The sequence below is a fragment of the Cheilinus undulatus genome, linkage group 11 (genome assembly GCF_018320785.1).
Source record: "Cheilinus undulatus linkage group 11, ASM1832078v1, whole genome shotgun sequence".
Classification (NCBI taxonomy): domain Eukaryota; kingdom Metazoa; phylum Chordata; class Actinopteri; order Labriformes; family Labridae; genus Cheilinus; species Cheilinus undulatus.
In genome coordinates this window covers 19,488,647-19,515,640 of record NC_054875.1, presented here as the reverse complement: position 1 = coordinate 19,515,640, position 26,994 = coordinate 19,488,647, and the positions used below count along the sequence as shown (strand labels likewise).

The 26,994-nt window shown below is 38.6% G+C and overlaps 1 protein-coding gene across 4 annotated transcripts in view; it reads left to right on the top strand.

Moving 5' to 3' along the window:
- kazna (kazrin, periplakin interacting protein a) overlaps window positions 1–26,994 on the top strand; it is a 294,446-nt gene that overhangs the window by 3,302 nt on the left and 264,150 nt on the right. For all 4 annotated transcript variants that reach the window (XM_041798665.1, XM_041798666.1, XM_041798664.1 and 1 more), the window contains exon 2: window positions 25,462–25,619. In XM_041798665.1, coding sequence (XP_041654599.1) covers window positions 25,462–25,619 — 158 coding nt within the window. The remainder of the gene's footprint in view (window positions 1–25,461; window positions 25,620–26,994) is intronic.

Genomic DNA, 26,994 nt, shown 5'->3' with positions numbered 1-26,994 from the left:
ACTGAGCTTTTATACACACTGCCATTTTGTTATATTCATGTAAATAAAAAGATCTTTTCACTCTGTAAGATCAAAGAAATATTTTCAGTAAATGTATGCATAATTAAACTATTAAGAGTGACTCTGCTGCTCTATACATGTTATTACCTCACAGCTTTTGCTTAATTCTAGATTGAAAACCCTCTCTGAAAACAAATCAGAGTGTAATATCTTCAGTGTAAAACCAAATTTTGTCCATTTATGCGTTTGTTAGTTTGCAGTCCTTTATTTGCTCATATGGATTTCATTGAGAGAGCAAATCAGAAAACGTAGGTACAGTGCCCCTGCAGTTTTCATCATGTCTATTCCCAATAAAGGCCCAATGAAATAATAACTTTCAGAGACAAGATAGAGAAGAGAATAGGGTATATTTTTAGTAAAGCAGTGAAAGTTGGAGACTATGTCTTTTCCTACCTAGCACCTTAACCTTGAATATCCCCTTAATGCCTCCATAAACCGTTGGTAAATCCCTGCTCGGGAGAGGTGGACGTGATTTGAAGTTTTAATATGTGACCACTGAAGGTGTAGAACATATTTTTGGTCTTCTTTGAAGTGATTAATTCCTCTCCTTCTTCCACTTGTGTTACGGCTCCAACACACTCATAGATTCCTTGCACCTCCTTACCCGGTGGGCTTTCCTGCAGTAAGAGATTAGCTTCATGCTCTTGGTGTTGCTAATCATGTAGAAAGAGTCACGTTGCATGAGGTTTGCTGCTACTGTCAGCATGTGCACTCGCCAAGGTAACATAGCTTTTCTTTCAAAAGGCATAGCGCAGATTTGAGCTGTTTTTGTTCTGGATAAAAGTAATCTAATTTGTGTGATCGGATCAAAACTGTTGATTTGTGTAAATTAAATGTTACACTTGCTTTAAGTGAAAGATCAGAGCATTGATAGAAACATTCCCACTCTACCTGGTGTCATTTTGATATGAATTAAAATAAATTCAGTGTGCTTAATTGACAAAATGAAGCCACAGGAGATTATCACTCAGTCAGAGTTAATATTATGCAACACTGTGTGAATCAGGTAGAGAAAATGTTTCACTGCACTGGACAACAATTCAGGACCTTAGAGATGCATGACTGCTGATTTATGCTGAGAACACAGCAGCCCTTTGAGGTACACATTGCTTCATACTTTTAGGGATAACTACTGCATTTTGCAGGAAGTTTTTAGACATGCATCAGGAGGCTGAAACCATGCATTGTAACTAATGTCTGCATCAAGGCTGCAGCTTCTGTAAATTCTGAAACTCTACTATCAACTGAGCTAACCACAACCCCCTGTTGAGATTAGATTTCTGTAGAAATTAAGAGATGTACGGAAAGTATTTCCCCACTCGGCAGATATTGTGGTTGTAAGTGCTTATTTAATTAGCAGTAAGCATATAATTGTACTTGCCTACCTTTCTAACCTTGTACAGTACTTCATAGATGTTGAATACTCTTATGAGGTACTTCAGATTTACATGTTTGTGCATAATACGGGTGCATCTAAAAAAATAGAGTATGATGTAAAAGTTTATTTTCCCTTTGATTTAACTGAAAAAACTAAACTTCCATAAACACTACATTCATCTCATACAAATGTAATATTTCAAGACTTTTTTGTTTTAATCTTGGTGATTATGGTTTACAGCTCATGAAAATCAAAAATCTACTATCTCAAAATATTTAAATATTGTGGAAAGTCCAATTTGCAAGGTTTCTTGAGCTTGTATTCCCTCACTGTGGTTCCATACACACAACCCCAATCATGGGGGAGACTGCTGACATGGTTGGTGTCCAGAGGACAATCACTGACACCCGACTGAAGGTCACTGCTGAAAGGGCAGGGTGTTCTCAGAGGCTGTGTCTGAGCATTTTCATTGGAAGCTGACTGGAAGGGAAAGTGTGGTAAGAAAAGCACAGGAACAAGAATGAGCTCAGCCTTCAGTCAAATAAAGCAGATTCAAGAGCTCAGGGGAACTTTAAGAGGAGTGGACTGAGCCTGGAGCTGGTGTATCAAGAGTTATAACACACAGACGGGTCCAGGAAATGGGCTACAAGTGTTGTGTTCCAAGTGCCCCAGCCACTCCTGAACCACAGACGCCATAAGCATCACACCTGGGCTAAGAGGAAAAGACCGAGACTGTAGCTAAGTGGCCCAAAGTCCTGTTTTCCAAGAAGCACAGAATCCAAGGAACTAAAAGTCCAGTGTGAAATTTCCAGTCAGTGGTGGTTTTGGGTGCCATGTAATCTGCTGCTGTTGGTCTACTGAGTCCAGAGTCAGTGCTGTCAGCCATCTGTAGGAGATTTTAGAGCCCTTCATGCTTCCATCTGCTGAGTCGCTTTATGGAAATACTGATTTCCTTTCCCAGCAGGACTTGGAACCTGACCACAGTGAAGCCAAAACCACTGACCTTGGTGTTACTGTGCTTGATTGGCCAGGCAACTGGCCTGACCTAAACCCCACAGAGAATCTCTGGTGAAATGTCAAGAGGAAGATGAGAGACACCAGACTAAACAATACAGACGAGCTTAAGGCTGCCATCAGAGCAACCTCACACTAACACCTAACACCTGATCAAACACCCCAGCATTGCCACAGACTGACTGGAAACATGCTAAGTCACATTGATGCAGTAATTTATGCAAAAGGACCTGACGAAGTACAGGGTACACGAATAAGCAAAACTGACAAGAATTTAGACATTTTTGTATTATAAATGTTTATTTTGATTGGCGTTTTTAATACTCTAATAGTTCGAGGCAGTCAATCTTTGATTTTCATCAGCTGTAAACTGTAATCATTAGGATTAAAAAAGAGAATTTTTTGGAGATATTTCCCTCTGTAATGATAAATCTAGAATTCATGGAAGCTGAATTTTGAAATTGAATCACAGTAAAAATGAACTCTTTCATTATATTTTTACCTTTTGAGATGCACCTGTATTATTCTTAGTCTTTTCCTGACATACTCACATACAGAAGGTTATAATAGTATGCAACATTTTTACAGTGCCTTCTCTTTAATTTAGCAGTTGGCTTTAAAATATTTTTTTAATCCCTGTAGGTCTCTGGTGCAGTGAAAAGGCCAATGCGGTGCTAAAATAATAACCCAAAATGTATAACCCTGAGTTCTATAGCCACAGTGTTATTTAGAAAGAGAAAAATAAATCCTAAGTGAAGAGCATAAAAATTTAAGCAAAGGCAAAAAGCCATCATGTGTGTAATGATGACCCTCTGTGTATTAACCCCTTACATAACCCAGCATGCATCATGTCTAGACCTGTTATTGACAGGTCCGTCACAGATGAACACAAATCATCCATCTGCACCAGTGAGCCTTCTCTTCCTCATATGAGTTCTTAAACACGGTAATGCCGTCAGCAAACATCCCAGAAAAGCAACATATTCACATGTGAAATTGTAGATCTTACCACTCTCCTCACTTAATGACAAATACAAAATACTACGCATTTTTGTGGCGCGTTATGTTGATGATGAGGACTGGAATCTCTTCAAGTGTTTTCTGAGTGGCAGCTTTTATCAAATTGTGCTGGTATATTTGTTGTTAGAGCAGAAGGCTCTCAGGGTGGAGATTTGAGCTCAAGCAGTGGACCATGTGACTCATGGCCCTTTTTGAAAATTTACAATGCACCCCCACCTTTTGGTTCCTGTCCTTAAATTTGTGAACCTCCAATATCCATTAACCTTCAGGTGAATGAGCACACTGCCAGGGGAGTCTGATTGAAAACAGAGTGAGGGTCAACAGGCTCTGCCTCCATGTGCACATCCTTCCTTGTCCTGTATAAAACTTTGTCACTTATTGGGGCATCCTCTCATATAAAGCAAATGTTACTTTAACTTTTTTAAATGATTTTCCTTGTCATTTTTCTGAGTTAAGTAAAGGGCTAGAAAACAGGATAAAAAAAAACTCCAGACTTTCAGTGAATGTTTGATCTTGTAAAGATTTACCACTGCAGAAAGTGTGAACTAGCTGAAGCAAAACATTATATCCATGGACACTGCCCAAAAATGAATGTATGATTTGAAGAGTCTTACTTTTTCTTCCTGCCCCACTTAATACCATCATCTTTTGTATGTGCATGCATTTTTAAACAGTAAATCAATAGACATTAATACCATCATTCACTGCATCTGAGCTGTTTGATTTTGGGAGATCACAGCTCATGATCAGGGGTTCGTTTTTATAGTCCAGTCACAAAGGGTACTAATCAATTCAAATACTTTCTTTTTTACTGCTGGATACCAGCATGCTTCAGTACCCACCATAGGAAATGCTCTTATCAAGCATTTGTGATGTTTGTCATGTTTGGTATCATTCTGTCAAACAAGATTGCTGCCTGGCAAAGTGAAAAAGATAATTATGTGCTAAAACAAGCCAACAGAAAACATCAAAGCAAAGGGCACCTATTCTTTTAGTGTTGTTTGAAAAGCTATCAATAGCATATGAACAAGTATTGACAGAAAACAGTAATTGCAAAGACTGTTTTTTTAATCCTTTCCTAATTAAAAGGCATGGCTTAGTTGCTGGTCAGTTCACACACAAAAAAATATCTGTTCTAGGAACTTCTTTCTATACAAAAAGAAGAAGTCTTGATTAAAAATACTGAGTGTATTTCCAGTGGATTATCCAGATTAATGGGGGCATTCTCCCTCGAATGGGCTTTGAATTTTAAAATGAAAAGATATTTTTAGGTCCTGGAAGCACCACATTACAAGTGAATTTTATTCATTAGGCCTACTCTAGAGTTGTGGCAGAAATCTGGAGATGGTTTAAAGTTTGGGAAAGCCTGAGCTTCCTGAATTATAAGCTTACTTTATTCTGTCAAGTTATGTTCTTTTGGTTGTAATTTGGATGAGGCTGTCAGCCTGAAAATCCTTGCTTTTACACAAAGTGCCACATTGTGCACATGTGCCTTTCTTGTTGCACATGAATTAAGTAGAGGGAATCCCCACCAGAACATCCCGCCCTCCACTGCTGGATTAGCCAGTATTTAGGTCAATGACATGATGTGTATTTTTGTGTCCGGATCTATTATTCCCTTTTGAAGAAAAGTAATTAGTTCACAGCATATATCAATTTGTCCTACAAAACCTACTTTGTTTTAATACATTGTTTTTGAATAATATAATCCATTTCATGTTTTGTCATCTCAAACCCTGAAAACATCAGGTGGTGCAGCAGTTCAAGTAAATGAACAGATTACTGACACTGTTAAAATGGAATATTAATAATAATATTAATATTAATAATAATATTAATAATAATAATACTTTGGTCTGATTTTATGGTTGTAATCTTTGAAATGAACAAATGTTATTAAGATTTATCAATATAACGCTAGTAAAATCATTGAAAAACTTTTGTCCCGGAAGTTCTCAAATGTCATGGTGGCGCAACCATAACCATGGGAACTTTATTTTGACATGAAGAGATTAAAACAGATTATTGCAGTCTCAAGTACAGGACCTATCACAGCGGGATTTGGCAAAAGTCTTCTGGAAAGAAAATGGCGTTGGAGCACCGCAGGTGTCAGCCAAACTTAGATTGGTGAACTGAAGGCAAATCTAATGAACGTGTTTATTTTTTTTACTACACACGCGCGATTTAGTGTCTCGCGCTCACATTTTGGTAGCTCTCGCGCGCGTTTTATTTTATCTTGTGTGCGCGAAATAGTCTATACTATTTATGTAAAACGCGCAAGCGAGATACAGAGAAATCGCGCGCGAGATAGTACATCGCGCACATATTAAAAAAATAAACACGTTTATGTCACCGCCCTGGCTCCTTACGAATCGGCATATTTTCATGTTACCAAAAAAATCAGCAACCGGAGAGAATCGCAGCTGCAACGTAGGGAAATGGATATTTGGGGACATACTCGAGGTGAAAGCCACGAGGACGCCGGAGAATTGCGCATTTAAAGTCTTAGTTAGCTTAAAGTTAGCCCCTAACAGCATGACGCACATCCCCAACTGAAGCTAACGGTTGACTAGACCTCACACCTGGCGCTAAGTACTGTTATGTGGACTACCTTGTGTTTCAGCACTGAAAATTCAAGCCTAAAGAAGTAAGTTGCGGTAAGCTTTTTGGCAGTAAGTTAAGTTAAGTTAATGTTTATTACAGGTCTGAACTGACGGTGCAACAGTACAGGAAAAATGCAGCTTTTATAATTAGTCTTCTAGTCTCTTAACAGATACATGCTAAGAAGTGAGTCCACAGGTGTCTGCAAAGGCAGTTGTTAAAGTGCAGCTTAGTTTTACTAAATTACCTATGCTGAGGCAGACCTGTTAAAAAGGGTGAAGCTAGTCTTTTCCAATGGGTATATATACTGTATGTAAAATGCCGCCCTTTGCATATTCTTAACCAGACGTCACATGTAATCCACTTTAAAGCTTTTAAAAACAGAAAAGGACACTGCTGAGATAAAAGTAAAAGAGGCTGGAGCATGATGTATTCATCTGAGTCTGTGCTGGACATAGCCAGAGATGTGTATGAAGAAAGTTAACATTTTTGGGACTATAATCAAAAATCACGGAATTTAATTTTATTTGCTTAGTGCGTAGGCTTGATATATAAGGTGCTTTATAGGACATCTAAAGTCAGGATTAAAGAGAGAGAAGCAGGCTTACTTCTCTTGGGCTAATTTCAGTTACTGAAATGAAATAAGCTGATATTCACTGAGGTAGAAGGGAAAAAAAATCACAGCTGTTGTTTGATGACTAAACCTGTGATATATATATATATTTTTTGTATATTTTTTAAGCTGACTATGTGTATAACCTTAAACATTACCAATGTTTTTTTAAAGACAGAGCAATTCATGTGTTGTGAAGTAGTAACTGACGTGTCTCTTCTTAGAGGCTGCCATGAGGACAAGCCTGTACTAATGACATACCAATACTGCCAAACTCATTAAAGGGAACACATTATGCAAAAATCCTGTTTTTTTCAGGCTTTTCTAACAAAAAAAGTAACCCAGTCTGTCCACAATCCCCTAAAGAACCAGAAAAATCCATTCCCTCTCCCCCTCTCTTTCTCCAACTTTCAGAAAATGTGTGCTGAAACAAGCCGTTCTCAGATTTTACACTAGTGACCTCACATGGGGAATAAGCACCCGCCCCCAGGTTTGGTTGGCCCTGACCCACTTGGAGGAAAGTTCCACCCTCTTCTACTGATCCTCTCAGCTACCAGCTGAGATGCTGGATAGCTCAGTGGGTTACCCAGCTGACTATGGTCTGGGAGATTGATGGTTTGAATTCCAGTCAGGTCCTAAACTTTGGATTAAAGTGTCTGTAACATCAGGAGTGCCACATCCATTTCCTGAGAGGGGCGTGGTCATGGGCAGAGTCAGACAGCTCATTAATATTTAAAGCCACAGACACAGAAACGGATCGTTCTGAGAAGGGCTGAAACAGAGGGGGTTTTAGACATGCAAAAATCCAATTCTGGAGTGTTTTGTCAGCAAAAAACTTAACAGGCATGGTTTGGGGACCTCTGAGACCAATATGAACTTGTCTTAAAGGGGTAAAATATGTGGCCTTTAAGACCAAACATGTAGAAATTGTTGCCGTTAATCAAGTCTGAATGAGCACTGTTTGTATCATGAGTCAAGACAAGCATATCCCTCCACAATACTTATAAGCTGTGTTTTATCACAACCCTCAGACTGTATGTGTCTGTTTCAGACTGAAACACTGACATTCCCTTATTCATAGAAGTGATTCATAATACTGGACAAAAGTAGTCCACGTAAAGTAAGTTTTTCTTTGAGTGTCACTACTGCTTGCACTGTTTTGAACAGCCATCTGCACGTTCATCTATATTTATTTCCAAATATTTATCTATTTAAACTTAATGATTGTGCAAATGCTTTAATTGTGATGTGTAAATGCTTTTATTATGACTGTTTTGTCTGTACAGACACCAATAAAATCTTTTGATAGGGGCATGAGCAGGGTAATGATGTTCTGTCACCAGCTGATACAGCGCCAGTCAAACTGGTACACCGGAGCTTCTGTATGTGTTGACACTAGTAGCTACCATGTGTAGACATTAGCTGGCCTCAGTATCCATAGTGTAACAATATAATGAGTTGATGATAGCACAGTCTCTCCTGGCTCCTGACCAGTTACTCTCTGTGTGACGCATTGTTTTTTGACGAAAAAACATTTGATTCTACAGTTTGATATTCTATGATGTCCTCTTTTTCATATCATTCAGTCATGAAAGCCATTTGTTTGGATTACATGTGCATTATAGGTAAAATGTTATTAATGAGTCAAACCAAGCTTCATGTGTCTTTTTAAGCTACAAACAATGCCGTAACAGCAACAGCAACTAACATCTGACACTGAGCTCTGTAGAGAATTCATGAAAATGTGTCCCTTTTTAATTCAGCTTATACTTAGCAATTAAATTTAATTCCCCTAATTAAACAGGTTTATCATCAGTGTGATAAAACCATGCTCAGAGACAATCCTGACAAAGTGCCTGAATTTACAAAAAAATAAACAAAATGAAGAACTCATAGTCTAAGCAAATTAACTGGCTGCAGTTCAGCAGTAAAACTTCAGTCCTTAGAACTCACTTTACAGTTTAAGGAATGAGAATTACTAAAGAAAAGAACCCCAGTGGAGATACATTGGCTTAAAACTCCCACATTACGTTACCTTTCATACATACATGCTTCAGACATTGTGTAAGGATACAGCTGGATAGCTTAGTGGTTTACACTTGCTGACTTTGTTAGAGTAGATGGGGTCAGGGCTCCTTGAGTATCCAGTGGGTCCTTAATGCTATGAACAACTGTCCCAGATGTACGTCGCTTTGGACAGAAAGCATTGACATTACAACATTATCACAATATATATATGCTGTACTAGGGATTTGAACATTTCTGATGATATTGACTGCATGTATCGGCAGTATAACTCATATATTGCCCTCAAATGTCAAGTCCAATTGTACCATCAGGTGTAGGCGCATGCCTAGGGTACCATACACTTGGAGGTGGGGGATTGTGAGCTATGAACATTTTGAATGAGGCCCAAAAAATAAAACTACTACTGTCTGTCTATAGACTATTTACTTTCCCACTCCTCTCTCACCTCTGCTTGACTCGTCCTGGACTTCCACTGGGTCCGTCTACGGTCCAGCATTTTGACTGCATGCCCTGCTGTCTGTTAGCACCCACTGACTGTGTTTGCAGTGTTGCTGGACTGCTAGACCAGCGAGACTGCGGAGTTTCACGGTAGTTACAGAATCACACCTGACTGTGCGAGTAGAAACTACTTTAGTGCTATAAAACATACACACGTGAAGCTATTGTTCTGAACTGCAGGAATAGGAGGAACTTGCTTGGATTTGTCTCTGTTTTGTCCTTTCATGTGGATTTTTGTGCTTCTACCATGGGTCATGGGTCAGTAACCCTTTATAAACTAGAAAAACAGAGAGCGCAGACTTCCACCATTTGCCCTATCTCCCAATAGTACAGATTCCTTAAAAAAAATTCCTGACTCCAGACAGTGATCCGAATCAGTCCCAAAATCTGATCAGTTCTCTCTTATGCCATTTCTGACATTTCCTGAAAATTTCATCAAAATCCGTCCTTGACTTTTTGAGTTATGTCGCTAACAAACGAACAAACTTGAAACAAACTAACGAACAAACCCAACCGATCACATAACCTTCTTGGCGGAGGTAATAAATGTGCTTCCTCTTGCTCCTCTGACCTGCTGACTACAGGCTCTGCTACGCCCCATTATGATGTTTTGCTGATGTAGTGAAAGCAAAAGCGGTGTGGCATTTGTCTGGCATCAACACGGAGTATTTTATTCCGAAATGTAACTGGATATTTTAATTTGATTTTGGCGACACTTCCTGTCCCGTTTGATCTGCTCCATGCTGAATATATGCGTAGGTCTCCAGCATACAGCAGAAGTAGAAGTCTCAGTGTATCTCCTGCTGAGGCCTCCGGACTGCCAGAGCAGAGATGCTGTGCAGCGGGGCTCATAGACGCACTCTCATCGACTAAAACTAAAACTAATCTGGCCCGTTACCATGCTGGAGCAGAGACAGACTGAACAAGTATCTAGTGGAATTTAGGGGTTAGTTCCTCTTTACAAAGGAGACACTTGGTGTTCTTTACAATAAAAAAAGGTGTGAATATATTTTGCACCCCTAAGTTGTACCCGCAGAAATTTGACGAGACACTAAGCTCACGAGTAGAAGGCAAAATTTTACACTGTTTTTACATTTCATAACATAATACACAGTTTCTTCAAGTGAAAGTCACAAAATGCAAAGATTATAGGTACATTCTGAAAAAAACTAACTATTGATCCCCCTACCCTGAATATCTCTTCTGCTTTCATGTAGTTTATGTCTTGTCAAGTCATGACTTGAACATGCGTTCAGCAGCAATTTATATCAAATACCTATGTATGTTAACAGTCTGCCACATCCTTATTATTTCAGATCTCATTGCTACAATTCCAGAAATATTAAAGATAAAAGAAGCTGTTCTACTTTAAAAATCACTATTAAAATCTGACTAAAATAGAAATATAAACAGCTGCACCACTTCAAGATTAGTAGCCCATTTCAAATCCTCTATAAAGGATTATCAACTTTGAACATTAAAAAAATCTGTCAGATTTTACCCCCCGAAACTGTTTTGTTGTCTTTTTGCCTCATGTAAGCTTTGACAGTGTTTGTAACACACACACATCTCATTCTGAAGATAAGAGCATGTGTCTGGGACCTCGGCTCTTCCTGCTGCAGGGTCTTTTAGACAACAAATAGAGTGTTTATTAGTAACTAAACTTAAAACAAAAAGTAAGGCAATTTGTGTTTGATACATTATTTCTTTGTTGTAACAGTGCTTCTTGGCAATAAGTTTTATACCGTTAGAAAGCCTGTTTATTTCCCTTTTAAATGATGCCACACTTGTAAGGACTATGCATTTGTGGGATGAGCAGCAGAGCTGAGTATGTGGGTTGCACCCATGAAAAATGTGCCACATCTTCTCTGCCAATGCCAAACAGCTTATTTTGCCATTGACTCTTGTTTGCTGTTTGGTGGATTGGATGATTGAGGTTTGAAGAAACAAGACATTTTGACAATTTAACACCATATAGCAGGCTGGTCCTTTACTTGTGTTGAGTTTCTGATTGATGTTACATGCCGCCAACAGCTGATAGATGAGTGTCAGTCATGACAAGGTGACATGAACTGAGAAAAGTTGAGAGCAGCATTTGCTTGAGGGGAACTAAGTAACGAATATCAACACTTAAAAAGCCATCTCTGTGTGAAAATCCAGGAGCATATATGCATTAATTAAACACTGAATTCCTCTCATTGTGACTCTGCACAGGTGTTTAGCTGCAGATTTATTTTACTCTTTGATTGCAGCTCAAAAGAGCATGAGGAATAGGTCCGGTCAGCATTGATTCAAACAGGATCAACTGTTAATATCTCAGTGGTTTTGTACATATCAAATCAACTAAATGTGATGCACCGTTGCATGGTTGGATGTCAGTCATCCACTGGGCAGCTGTCTCTCTTCTTGGTCCTTAAATTGTTCACAGAGTGTGACACAGCAGGAGTTCAACTGCCTTCTTAACCTTTAAGAATTATAGATTTTAAAGAGGTGGTAGAGTGCTTTATTATTTCAGAAGGGGAGTGATCATTGTTTCCTTTTAGGATTACATATCCAAAGCATCATTGCTTTTTAATCAAAGACATTTGACTGGTAACTGCATGAAACTCTGTTGTGTTCCTGGTTTATAACATAGACATTATCAAATTTAATGCAGCAGCTTTTCTATAATGCAAGGATAAAATCTGGAGCCAGAGAGCACTTACAATAGAATTTTAGGATTGAGATTAAAACCTGACATAATGTCAGTTCAACTTTATTTGAGGGATCACACACAATCATAACATGTTTAGGACAAAATTTTTTCCTTGTGGCTCATCTGTTAGGCCACTGTAATCCCACTAATCACTAAAAGTTGATTATATTTACAGTTGATATCGATTTGCACTCTGTTATGTATTCTCTAGTATTCAAATGAGTTATTTTCTTTACCAATGCTGTTTTTTTCCTACTAACTGCATTTATCTGCAGAGGCAGGCGGATGATGCGTCAGCAGCATCATGCAATGTTTGTACAAATCACATCAATCCTAGTTTCTAATCCTTCACTTTCCCAGCTCCTAAATCCTCACTTCAGGCATCTGTACCCTCCCATCTAGACAATCCATCTCTGCCAAGCCTTCCTCTGTGCAGTGAAAGATCATTGATGAGTGATAAAAGCTCAGGCTTTAATCCAAAAAAAAAAAAAAAAAAACATACAGGATTATATGACAAGTGTTGCCCATTTGAAGTATTGCATGGCTCCTAACTTAAAATTGGGAACTTCAATGGATGGCTAACTGTTAAAGAAAAAACACAAAGTTGTTATAATAAATTTTGTTAGTAACCACCATCAGACCCTAAAGGGCTGTCTTTTATTTTCATATACAGTATTCATCCCCTTGGATGTTTCACCCTTTTATTGATTTTATAAATCAATCATGGTCAATATAGTTGACCTTTTAATGTCAATAAAATAAAATAAATGACTGCAAAAATATTTACCCCCTTCATGTTGGTACTTTTTATAGGCACTGTAAGTACTTGCAGTCTCTGAGTCAAGATTTACATAGTAAAATCTGATAGGTCAGATTTTTTTTCTGGTGATTTCTGCTGATTGTTAAAGATCTTTTTTTTTATAATAGGTTGTTTGCAGTCACATGATCTCAGTGACATGTGAATGCACTTATCACCATATTTCTACTTCCATCAAGTGCAGTCCCTACACTTACAAAAGAGTGATTTTTTTCCCATAGTTTAACAAAATTACCTAATGTGGAGGTAAACAATATCACAAAGTATTCTGTCCTGCAGGCCCCCTTGCATCTTGTCAGATAAGGGAAGACCAAAAGCTTAAGGAGTCTTGTACTGAGCAAAGAGACTAGCTGAGCCTCTTTAACATATAATTTAACATACTAACATATAAGAAAACCCCTAATTTTGTCACAAACATGCTTTTGATTAAAACAGTCATATACTATCACCTGAATAAACCTTGAGTGGGGAGCAAGTGAGTAATGATTTGCCGTCATGAACAAGCCTGTTCTAGGAAACGGCCCTTAGAAGTGAACCACAGTAGCTAGATCCCGTTTGAGTGCCATTTTTTCCGTCCTATTTTTTCATTATTTAATTCACATTTAAAAAGCCAAACTGCTTCTAAATGAAGAGGCCTTTGGGAAAAAACAACCAGAGTTACTGAACTGAGCCAAATGATCAATTTTTTTCTCACAGAATCAACACCTCAGACCCAAATGATCTAGTGTGATTACCTGTCACAATGAGTGAGAGTGGATAGGCAGCAGCTGAGGAAACATGGGCAAGATCAGGATTTAATGTGCTAAACCATGACAAAACTGTATTTAACTGAACCCAACAGCTTTGTGGAAATGGACCATACAGGAGCAGTGTCTGGCACTGCTAGTCCAGGTTTTAGACGGAGGATTTTTAAATCTATGCCTGCTGCCGTTTCTCTGTGAAGCTTTTAAAGCTTTTTTTCCCCTTATTTTTTGCCTGAATATGTCAATACTTTCAGGACACAAATACAGCTTAAGAATGTTCTTATTTGCACACTTTGAACGCTTGGCACACTCAAAAGCAGCACAAAACATGGCCTTTTGGTCTCTGTGGATGCAGCGAACCTATTCACGTTTGCAACAGAGGAGATGAACCACATAAACTAATTGTTTTCTACAATTGAAATGACATTTTCTCTATGATGGCAATCTTCTTTTCTCACAGAATCAACACCTCAGTCCCAAATGAAGGCACTCAAAATGTTTTAAAATGTAGATTTTTTTCAACAACTGTGATGCATTTATTTTACATAACTTAAAAAAAATGCTTGCTGCTGTAAAATTAGTTGTTTAGAATTACTATAATTTGGCTGTGCAGACTTGTTTTTATCCTTAATGTAACTCAATATGCCTCAAAATCTACCCAAATTCAATTAAGCTTGATGAGAAACAAACAAGAGAAAAGATATAGGTGACCAGATAAGGAAATGAGTAATTTATTTTTGGCTTGTTGGAAACCAGTAAGATGTTCCCATTATTTGTCACTGAGTGCATCATGATGCTAATGGAAGAAAGAAGACACTCATAATGATAACAAACCTCGGACTTGTTGTTACCCTGATTAACAAGAACAGTATTATGGAAGGAGAAATTCATTTCTTATTAAATGTTAAATATTAATTAAAAGCTGAATACCCAATTAGGGCTAATTGAATCACTTTAATCACTAGCAGGTTATTAGACAAAGGCCTAATAAAAATGATTTGCCATCTTACCAAGGTTAGAGGAGATATTTTACTCTGCAGGTGTGTGTGTGTGTGTGTGTGGGGGGGCTTAAAATCTCACCTTCCACTGTAATTATCAGAGGTCCTGCTGCCCTAGGGAGAAATCTCACTCTAGCTGAGGTGTTAGAATAGCAGAGCGCAGCAGGCTTCAAAAATCTCGGAGCTGTGTTAGACTGAGCTGACCCCAAAGATGATTCTTGTCTGAACAGTTTTGTACTCGGTGTTGACTCCTCTCCAACTTCTGCACAAACATTTTAAAGGAACCAAAATTGACAACATATGATAATTGTTAAGGATATTTTCATACTGATATTAAAATGATTGTTTCTGGAAATCTAAAGCAAGGATAAATAGTCAATCTGAAGACGCTGAACCAGATCAAACTTTAGGGATTTATTTTGATTAAATCCCAGAACCTGATCCCTGAGTTTTTTCCATATTTATCACACTTAAATGTGTCAGATCATCAAACCAATTTCACAAAGACAACTCAAGTAAATAGAAAATGCAGTGTTTGAATGTTTATCTGATTTTTTAAGGGGGGAAAAAAATCCAAACCTATGTGGCCCTGTGTGAAAAAGTAATTGCCCCCCTTGTCAAATCAGCCACACCTAGGCCTGATTACCACCAGATTTGTTGAATCAAAAAATCACTTAAATAGAAACTGTCAGACAAAATGAAGTAGGCTACAAGATCTCAAAAAGAAACGCATCATGCCACGAGCCAAAAATATTCAATTCAATATTGAATTCAATATTACACCACTGTAAAAGTGTGAGTGGGGTCTTCATTGGTAATTTCTAGTTTAATTTTGGGTTCCTTCATAGTAGCTACTGCTTCTTGTCTATGCTGCCTATTGATCTGTGAGACACTTCTCACATGGACAAGGGTTCTTGTGACTTTTCAATCTCACGAGATCTCATAGCTTCCTCATACCTGAAGGGACAAGTAAGAAACTAGTTTTTCATTTGAGTGAACCAGTTATTTCACATTAAAAAAAACTATTCCCAGTCTTTCATAAATGTAGGCACTTGTTCCTCTTGAAGATTTCTTTGTTTATGACGCTGTAAGAATTAGGCATACAACACAGCAGTTAAATGAGCTTTTTCCTAGAGTTGTTAATGCTCTCGAATGATTTAAATCAAACTTTAGTGACGCAGGTCTGCAAAGGCTGTTTATTAAATGGAAGTTCCCAGATGGAACAAGATGTTCACATTAAACTTAAACACTAAACCTCTACAGAATGATGCCATCACACGTTATTCCTTTTGTTTTTGTTTTGGCAGCAGCTTCCACCCCCTAAAGCCAAATCAGCAGGAATGACAGAGAGAGGAAATGGTCTTGTCAAGTGTGATTCATGACCCCCCACAAACCCCACCCTCCGTCTCTCCTGCTGCTTCTCAAGTGTAGTTTGAGAAACTGTAGAACAGCAAATATGTCTGCTCACATAACAGACTTGCATGCCAAACCTCCTGTCCAGTGCTGACCAACACCACTGCCTCTGAAAACACTTTAATAAATGTAAACGCTTCAAACATCAGGATGTGCTAGTATGATAGGTCAGTGTGATATTTTATCATAAAGATGCCAAAGATGGTCAACGGCAATTTCCTCTCCTCATTTGGGATAATGATTTTGCTGACACAGTTATTCAGAATTAGCCATTAACGGTTCAAATGTGAGTTCAGATGAAGTATATAACTCTGCAAGAGAGCATCTGAGCTCATCATATTGCCTGAGCATTTTTGTCTTTAATATTCACACAGCGTTGCAGAGGAAATATGAGTGGCGCATTAAAAAAATCCTGCCTTGTGGATGTGAGATGTCTGGGAGTGCTCCGAACTTCAACTCTTAACCTCACTTAAAGATGTTTATCCTGCTGTTCACATTTTGATCGTCAGAGTCTGGAAGATTCAATAAACAAATGAAAGTCTGTTTTTACACCAAACACAGACAAAGATTCACTGAGCCTCTAGATACTTGGCCTAGATTGAAACTTTGACAATTTTTACAAAGACGCTTCTTTCAGTTGAGACATGTGTTGAGAATAGCTCGCTCTCCGACCACCCAGTATGTAAGAAAACTTCTCAAAGCATAAAAGTCAGACAGTTTGGAGTTGACATAACAGTTTAATCTCATATTTGGCAGTGGACTCTGTGTACTGGATCCTTCCTGTTTGTGCAGATCTTTGTGTTGGCTGTGACCAACACAAACTACAAAGCATTACACATAAAGCTTTTCCTTTCAACTTAAGAGCCCTGAGCCTGCTCATGAACCTACAGTGTTTATGGAGCTACATTATTAGTAGAGGTTATTAATGCACAAACAACCCTAGTCCAATTACGTTAAAGCTGCTGTCCCTTTGTGACCAGACATCAGATACTGCTTCTGTTATTCTGTCCCTCATGCTTAAGCTCAAGCTGGTCCATAATCCATTCAACAATTGAAGATGTTGTTACAACTATAGCAGAAAAACACAAGAATGAGGGCAGAGAGAAGAAGGGAGCTCCAGTCATGTAAAGCTCAGCATAAACGGGGGGGGGGGGGGCAACAAAAAAACGAGGGGGATGCATTCTCTGCTGGAGGGAGAAATAGGCAGATATGGTGAGCCAGATTTCCCTTTAACACACACAAATACACCCACTCTCACACACTTACACAAAGACAAAAATATATACAAAAATATTTTAAAGTGCAGCTAAACCTCCTTCAGGAAAGCCCATCCCGTTTCTTCGTCTCTTTCTTTATTCCGCCCATTACAGCGGTAACAGACACGATTAGTGGGGTTTAATGAGCTCTGCAGAGATGAGACTTGTGCTTGCTGCTCTCTGCTTCACAGCCACAGAACCCCCGGGGTTCGACTCCTCCAAACGAATGATGTGCATTCCTGCGCCTTCCCTCTCTCTTTATCATCACCATGTAAATCTCATATGGGTGGGAAGCTGAGTGGAATCATGCATTTGTGCACGTTTGTTAACATATTAAACATCTGTGTGTAGGGGTCTGGCAGAATTGTTTTACGTGTGTTTGTGACTAGGACTAGGCGATGTGGACTAAAAATGTTATCTTGTTGTTTTTCATATGATTTTTGGTCGTATTACCCAACCTTTTATATATACTGTATCTTGGATTTTTTGTCTGTAAAGAAATAACAGAAATAGTCAGCTCTGACTCAAATCTGCACAGGTCAAATGTAAAGCCATGTTTTACATAGCGAGCAGCATGTCTGTAATTTGTAAAGGAAATACTCCAGGGCAAATTATCTGCCATATTTCAGTGCACACATAGGTCCACAGGTAATACTAGTCTTGTGCAAATAGTGCTAATCTGCAAATTTCCCATTCTCTGTGTCCACCGCCATGGTGTGTGTGGGCCACAGCTTACACCAACTGATGGTGTGTGTTCTCTGTTTCTAGTATAATGTGCAGAGCCCTGAGCAGCTGGAGGCCAGAGATCACAAGATCACAGAATAACTAAGAGTTTGTGTGGAAATTGGGAAATCACACGATAACTCCAACATGAGAATACAATGTGAACAACAAGTTTACATAGTTTTACACCTCAAAAGTGAACTTTTCTTCATCCATGGCACCATTTTTTTCTCTGTGACTGTCTGACCAACTAATGACCAGTGGCACAGTGTGACCCAGCTCCTACAGTCACGTGTCAATGTGTCCATGGGCAAGACATTTAACCCCAATTTGCTCCCACTGCTTTGTTGCTGACATGTAAATGGGTGTGGCTTTGTTTGAATGGGATTAGCAAAGTACAATTACCAATTCTCCATAGTAACCTTTGCCATCATTGTATGAAAGTGAAATGAAAGGTTGTGAATGGGTAGGTGTGACCTGCGGTGTAAAACCCATTGAGTAGTCAGATGACTAGAATAGAGCTATACAAGCAATTACATTTTTGTGAAAATGGATACTGCACAAATCACGAGTAGAGTGGTCCTTCTGGCACAAGCCAGAGATGGACCAGAAGGTGTGCTTTGACACCGCAAAGACTGACCAAAATGAATGATTTGCACTGGAGTGCAAATCTTCATGTGAGGATCGCTGTGCAGATGGAGTAAGTGGAATTTAAGGATCGGACAATATCTCATCTACAAACTTTTCCCCCAGCCCTACCTGTGACTTCTGGTTTTAGTAAGACTTTAATATGTGTCTGTGCTATTTGAGAGTGTACAGAAAGGCTGAGTGCAGCTTCAAATTATCCAATACTCTTGTAATATTACAGCTATTGTAGAAAAGTAGTGAATATTGTAAAAAGTTTTTCAAAAAAATCTTAAATTATCTGTCTTATAGTTCTTGATACTTAAACATGTGACAGTAACTTGTACCTTTTAGGTAGGGTTATTTACAGAGAAATACTAATGTGAGACACATGTTTGGCTAGGAAAAACTTCAACTTACTGGAAGTCTTCATAAGGAGAAGACTGGGAGACATCTCAGGTCGGTAGGTCCATCTATGTGTGTTAAGCCATAGCTATAGTTCAAGAACCCAGGTGCATAGTACAGACACTGAGATGGATAATGGAAGCAATGAAATATTTATTAATCAGAGTCTCCAGTTAAAGGGAGTCTTGGAAATGAGCCGGACCCAGGGAATTGGATGGAGCAGATCAGAGAGTTTGCCTGGGGAGGAAGCAAACTAGCCTGAGTCCAAAAGTCCAGAATACAGAGTCCAACAAAGTCCAGATATCTAGTTAGTAATGTTGCTCCAGATGAAATTGAAAGTGATTCAGTAGTGGAATGGCGGCAGGAGTTGTGTCAATACAGCTGTGGGGCAGAGGAAACGGGTAGAAGTCAGAACGTCAAAATACAGAGGTGATTTTCAAATTATTGGTTTGAACTACAGTCCCCTCCAAAATTATTTGATGGTTGGCCCAATTCCTTTATTTTCACTTTAGACTAAAAACATTTGGGTTTGACATCAAAAGATGAATATGAGACAAGAGACCAACATTTCATCTTTTATTTCCAGGTATTTATGTCTTGATCTGATACACAACTTAGGAGATAGCTTTATTTGTACAGAACAGCGCATTTTGAGGTGAGCAAAAGTAATGGAACAAATTCCAGCCTGGTCTTCATATTCTTCTTGCTAAAGAGTGGTTTGCATCTTCTGGTGTAGCCTCTGTACTTTTGTTCATGAAGTCTTCTGCTAACAGTAGATGGTGATAGCTTCGCTCCTGCCCTCTAGAGATTGTTGCTGATGTCACTAACAGTTGTTTTAGGGTCTATCTTTACAGCTCACAATGTTTTTGTTGTCAACTGATGCTGTTTTCCTTGGTTTAACCATTCACAACTGTTACTGAGTACACCAGTGATTTCTTTCTTCTTCAGGACATTCCTAATGGTTGTACTGGCTATGGCCAATGTTTGTGCAACGGCTCTGATTGATTTTCCATCTTCCCTCAGCTTCACAATTGCTTGTTTTTCAGCCATAGACAGTTACTGGTTACTGGTTTTCATATTGTTTACACCTCGAACTATAAATGCAGTCTGCTCAGGCAAAACCCGAATCTGAAACTGAGTGTAGACATTCAGCACTATTTATTATGTGAATGATCAAAGAAATAATATCTTCAAGTGGTTCATGGGATCCAGATGTAAATCCCTGGACACAAAAGCTTAAATGTTGATCTGTTGTCTCACATTCATCTTTTGATGTCAAACTCAAATGTTTTCAGTCTACAGCAAAAGTTAAGGAATTCGGCCAACAGTTCCAATACTTTTGGAGGGGACTGTAGACTGACTGTGTAACAGAGTCTGTGTTCTGGCAGAGTGGTGCAGTTGATGTCTGGTATTTATTGCAGAATTGATTGGAGATAGTTTGCAGCTGCAGCCCAACTCCTGCTCACCTGATCCCATTCCTGTTATCAAGCACAGCACACACACACATACACCCCCCCCCCCCACACACACACACACACACACACACACACACAGAGGGAGTCTACTGATGTGATGAAGTTTCGTTCCTGCACAGTGTTGTATACTGTCATCCAATTCATGTATGGCTTTGCAGCTGCATATTTTTTCAGCCTGTATTCATACATGGTCTTTGCAGATATTCATTGTGCCTGGTTTTCAGTGAAAGTATTTTGTTCCTTTTAAAACCTCGCCTCATAATCTCCCACCAGCCTCAACACTCAAACCCACAGTGAACTTCTGAAAAACACGTATCTGTACGCACAGCAGCAATATCATGACTAAAGAGAGTATAAAATGCCGAACACATCTCTCAGCACAGTAATAGATATTCCCTAATGGGACATAATTTAGGATTCAAAAACTGCTTATTTTTATAGGTGATATTTTTTCTCACTAATTGGAACCTTTTAATTTGATGTTCATTTCAGATTTCTGTGCGCCTTATCAGCCTGGAAATGTTTCTCACTCCAGTGATTTCTCTTATTTGCATTTATTTCTCTGGGTATTCAAATTTAATTGATGAGCCATAAACAATCTAAGACTCCTGCAACTAACAGACATTAAGATAAATCCATCACTGTGGTGTTGTAGTATTACCAGGAGGGGGCAGTGTTGTACAGTGGAAGTGATCAGCATACCTTGTTGAAATGCTTTTACATCATGCATTCCTTCAATTACATCATTGCCATGCCGTTTTCTGATTATTTTCAGCCAGTTTAATGCAATTATGGCAGATGTCTCTTCTTTGTTCCAAACAATCCGTTCTAATTTCCATGTTTGATGTCTGTAGCGCTCTAACTCCATTGGTCATCTGCCTACAGAGTCATGGTTAGGCATAAATCTTTGTTATGACTTATAATGTCAGTAATAATACGGTCAGCGAAAATAAACAAAAATGTTACTTACTGAATGAATTAACAATTTCATATTCCCAAGTACATCTTCACCCACTTCCCAGAGTCTAACAAGCATTTAGTATTGTCTCATTTAACTCTGTTATTATGATGTTAATGGTGCCTTTTATAGTCTCATGCTCTTTGAAATCATTATTTTTTTATCTCTGCAGTTCCAACGACCCATCTGCTCCATGAGCTATGTTTAAGATCTTGAGGATTTTATTCTATGCTCAATTGTGCGCACACTAAACTGAATACCAGTACATTAAAGGACTGAGTTAAATCATATGAGTGAAAACTCATCTGGATATTGTGATTTTTTTTTAAAAATTCATCAGGGCAAGTGGTGTTTTTTAGCTCCTGAGATCACCATATATTCAGGGCAGAGAACAGTGAGGACGTCCATTTTTTTAAATGAAAGATTAATGTTGGATGCTTAAAGTAACAATTTTAATTCAGACTGTTAGGTTAAGTTGTTGTTATCTGTCGTGACTGCCTCAGAGATTAATTACACATGTTGTTTTTATACTGCTTCTCCAAACTTCTTTTTCAAAGAATCCCCAGAGCAAAAACTGCTGTGTCCAACTGTACTCATAATCCCAGGAACATTGCATCCAAACAATATTATACACAATAGCGTCTTGTAGAAAAATAAGTAGACCTGGGCAACATCTAAGTAGGTCACTGCTGGTTCAGACCATCTTTTTAGTACAGAGACCAAAACAAAACCTGAGGCATTATGGAAACAAAAATACTAAATAATGAATTTACAAGAATAAGAGATGATAGTATCATTGAAAACCTGAACTGAAACTTAAGTTCCTCTCTAACACCGAGGATAATCTTCCCCTTCTTCCAAGTTACATTTTAGCAAGTGAACATGATAACCAATTTGAAGTAATGCAACAGCAAACCATTTCACATAAAGGTTATTTTAAGATAAGTTTTGTGAGTTTAACCTTGCACAGCTCTGTGAATAGCTGCAAAATGCAAGTCTGACATCAGAAACCCCTCAAATAATTGGATTTTGGACCATCAATTCTTCATGTTTCTCAACATTTTTCTACCTTTGTGTATGCACAGCGAACGGTTCCCATGAAATAAGCCCTTTTTATCTCGACTTTAACTGGTCCACTGCCGCTACCTTATCCCGTTGGGTTTGCTGCATACACTCAATTCAAACGTTTTACATTGACAGTGATCTTATTTCCCCTGTCACCCAGAGTTCTCCCTCCTGAACAGATAAAGACCTGACAGGGTGCCGCTGTGTCCCCTTCTCATTTTTTGTTTGGCTCCTTCTCTATAGGAGGACATGTAAGGCACTTTGAGATTTGCTTCCACTGGCGAACCACAGATAGAAAAGAAAAAAAGACAGACGACAGAAAGAGGACGGGAGACAGGAAATGTGCAAGCGCTGAGATGGAATGACAGTTTTATTTTCTTTGCACCCATTTTACCCTAACTACTGCTGTCTCCATAACTTTGCCTTTCTTTTATCTCGCTTTCAGATTTGCTAAAGGCAAGCTGTAGGTGAAATCTATTTCAGTTCACAGATGAAGACATATATTGAAAATCCTTGTAGTTTGAATTGTTCTGCATCCTTATCCTTCGTGACAATGTGTCTGCATTTCCCTGTGTGACACATGGTGGTAGTACAGAATATATAATGAAAATTTGGTAAGTAATGTGTTCAATTTACAGCCTTATAGTTAAAAAGCCTTCAAAATGTTAAGTTGATCTTTAATGTTGTAGTAATAGAATCTGGCCTGAGTGAGCAGTTGAAGCCACCAGGGAACCCTTATATTATCAATACTCTGAAATAATCAATAGTTACAGCTGTTTTTGACTATGTTGTTGTTAGCAAACATTTAGTGTGGAATAGAAAAGATTACCTTATTGTGTTTGTATGTGGTTATTTTATCATCAATACTTATTGAAGAAAATATCTTAAAAGAAATTATTTATTTTCTGCACCATTAAACCATTCAGTAGTTTGTGTGTGAAATGATGCATGTTACATCCAAACCCTTTTCCCTTACTGTTATGATTACTGCATTGGCTGCTGGATAATCTATATTTGATGTTGACTAAACAGGGCAAAGGTGACCCTGTCTGTACAAGAGCTTGTGTGTATGCATGACCCCTCATACTGCAGTGAAATGCCTATTGATTTCATTGTAGGGTGTAGTTTTATGATCAATGGCTATGAATTTCAAATTTGTCAGTATTGTTAGAGCCACAGTGACAGTGAGTATGATCTGTTCTTTCTTGGTATATGATTGCCTCTTGATTTCCCTGACAGTATTTTATGAGATTACTTTCAAAGACAGCAATCATGCTGTAAAAAGTATTTTATTCAAAAATATACATATTTTCCCTTCAAACATCCCAGCCTCATTTGACTTGTCAATGCCAACAAAGCTGATCACGCACATTTAAAAGGCTGAAAAAGTCCTTACCAGCTCACAGTAATGAAGGTGTACTAAAACCTTAGGCTTTTCTTTGCCCTCTGGTCAATGCACAGGGGAATGGACAACATTACCGTTTCTATTTCAAAAGTGCCTGCATGTTGATTCATTGGCCAGTAGAGGGCACTGGGAGTAAGCTACAGGAATCACATCTATAAAAGCTTCACTAATCAGGCGGACAGTCTTAAAACATAATTATGCATCATGCTGTGAGGTTTTCACCTCAGTGAAAAGTGCAGAAAACAGTTGGAGGAGAAATATGGCCTTTAAATCAAACATAATTAAGTATAAAGTGAGGGATGTGTAAGAACAGACTTCTGCTCCCTCACCAGCCCACTTCAGTCAACTTACTTCAGTATTAAGAAAGTGGTTAGAGAGGTGAACTGACTGCAGTGTCTGTGAACTCAGGCGACAAGCAGCCCACTCACGTCTTCAAACATTTGACATCTGCTCCACTCTCACCTCCAGGGGACACAGTCTTCCTCCTCAACTCCCTCTCTCACTTCTTATCTCTGCCGCCTTCAGTGCCAGCTTGTCAAATTTCCTACTCAGAGCTTGTTTGCTTGGATATGTCATCCACAGTGAAAGAATTTGTTGGTTATGTAACATATTAATCTATGCTCTCTCTTTTTTGCGTAGGCTTTGTGTGTGAAACGGAGCTTTATACTTTGATCCTGGAAAGACAATTTACAGAGTTTAAAATCATGCTAATATGTGGATTCAGCAAGTTTGATATCTTTATTTGGCAAATCTGTGTCAGTGTATAAATGTATAAAACAAGGTTTAGTGGGTCAAAGTGTGTATCAAACAACTCAACAGTGCTGGTCAGTCTTTTATCTCTGCATCCCCTTTATAACTGATAAAGCTGTCAGCTTAAACCTTTAGAAAAGTTTAAGTGCTGAAATATTAGATAATAGGACATCAGAGGCTGGTGTAGTGACTCATAAAAAATAACAAAGGTAGTTTTTTATGAAAAGGTGCAAAATGTGCAAACCACTTTTCCTCCACCTCTTTCATTTCCACCACATGGGTGGCCTCGGAAATAGTTGTGTTGACCTTTCAGAGGCCAAGGGGGATTAATGATACATTTAAGAGGGGTGAGGAAATATATTCGTGTGTGTGTGAGAAAAAGGAAATACAGTATGGGGGAGGGAGGGGGGCAGTTTTTATTGTGGAAGCCTAAGAGGAAACCTGGAAGGAGAGGTTTGCCAGTGACACACAGGGGCAAGAACATGGAAACAAAAACAGGATGGCTCTCAGGCCAACGTGGAACATTCTGGACCAGAAAAAGGCGTTGACAGAGAAAGTTGGTGACAGTGTGACAGCAGGAAACTATGCTTCTTTTCTGTGTTATCTCTGGTGTTCCTGCTCAGTAAAGAAGCTGGCAGTACATCCATAAAAGAAGAAGAAATAAGCCTGTGTGTGTGCATGTGTGAGTTGTGAATCTCCGGTGCTGAAAGCCTTTTATGTTCCACTTAAGCCTGCTTGCACCTGATAGGGAGACATATAAAATGCTCATTTTTCATTATTCAGAAAGTTTTATTCAGAAAGACTGCAATTTAATTTAAATCTACCCAACTAATCACTGTTAAATTTATATCCAAGTAGAACAAATACACTTTATATTAACAGCCCATATGTGAAGACATTTATTTTTTGCTTTTTCCTCTAGCTGTGCAGTCTCTGAACAGCCTGAATGACCAGATTGCGAGCTTCATGGTGACTGGATCCAAGCCCCTGGAGCAGGAGGAGCCTGCCTTTCGCCCTCCTGAGAAGGAGTCAATGCAGAAGTCCATGACACTGATGAGGCACCTCCTTGTGGATGCACAGGTAAAGAAACAATACCTTCATTACCACACAAAAGACAGGATGCTGCACATTAAAACACTTATTTCACATAATAGTTTTGTAATAGTTTTTGACCCTGACACTCTGCAGGGTCAAACTGCCCTCTTTATGGATGCATTCTCTGTCTTTATCAAAGTAAGTAAAGATTTTTTCTTGACTTAATGACTCTGTTAAAATGTTACTTCTAATCAACTAAATCAGTGCAGGTTAACTCAGGGCCTGCTGGACTTAAATATAATTTCATGTGTTTGTCACAGAAACTTTCTCAAAAATACATAGTTTCGTTGTAATGAAACCTTTGCAGTCAGTTAGGATTTTGACTGAAATTAGTGTAGTCCTACTGCTGTTAACTTTGTGTGTGAATCTTTAATTGCTGTTTAATTGCTGTCATTCCTGTAAATGGGCTTACTACACATCATTCACCTCAACGTATGTCAGACACATGCACAGATTGCCCAAAAAGGATTTGAGCACCTCTGCCCTATTCAGAGATAGTGTCCCCTAATAAAGTCTTTTTTTCTGTGCATAAACTGGCCCTAAGAATAGATATGTAATTGTTTTATAATGAATATCAGGCCAAGAGATGGGTTTCAGATGCCTGCTCATGATGCTGTCGATGAGAGCAGAAGTGAAGAAATTCAACTCCGCCTCTGTTGATGTTTCCAAATGAGTAAGAAGTTTAAACCTGGGGTAAGTTCCCCCAAAATGTCTTCTAATTAGAGTGTGAACTTTTGTCTTTGTGATCATAGTGTTATCATTGAACTGATATGCTGCATGCCATTATTGTGGGATTGGATGACTCTCTTTGGGCTGGTTTGTTCCATACAGATAAGTGGGCAGACAGACAAATGTAGATGATGAATGGAGAGATAGAAAGATAACAACAGTAGTAGATGATTTATAGAGAAAATGAGATGCTGCAACTCAAGGGGCCATCTTTCAATAAATGTAAATTAGAGAAAGAAACAGAAGCAGGAGATGATGAAAGGAGAGAGAGAAAAAGGAGAGAGCAGTCAGCAGCTGTTGACAGGTCAACATTACCAATTAATCTGTAAGATATCTGAAAACTTGTTTGATTGTTTTAAAAAAAAAGTTGAAATAATTGCATTTAACTCTTTGTCCCTGAATTCCTCCCCCAGAAGCCACATCCCCAAATTGATGTGTACTTAGCAACATATAATGTAAGAGTAATAAAATTTACAGGAACCATAGAACTAGAGAGTGAGACGGAAGAGCAAGAACTGCATGAATTGTATGAACTCAAAATGTGCATTCTAAGCATCTACAGCAACATCATTAACAGCAAACTAATGGCATTCTAAATGCACAGAAATTACAACTTTATAAAATAAATTTC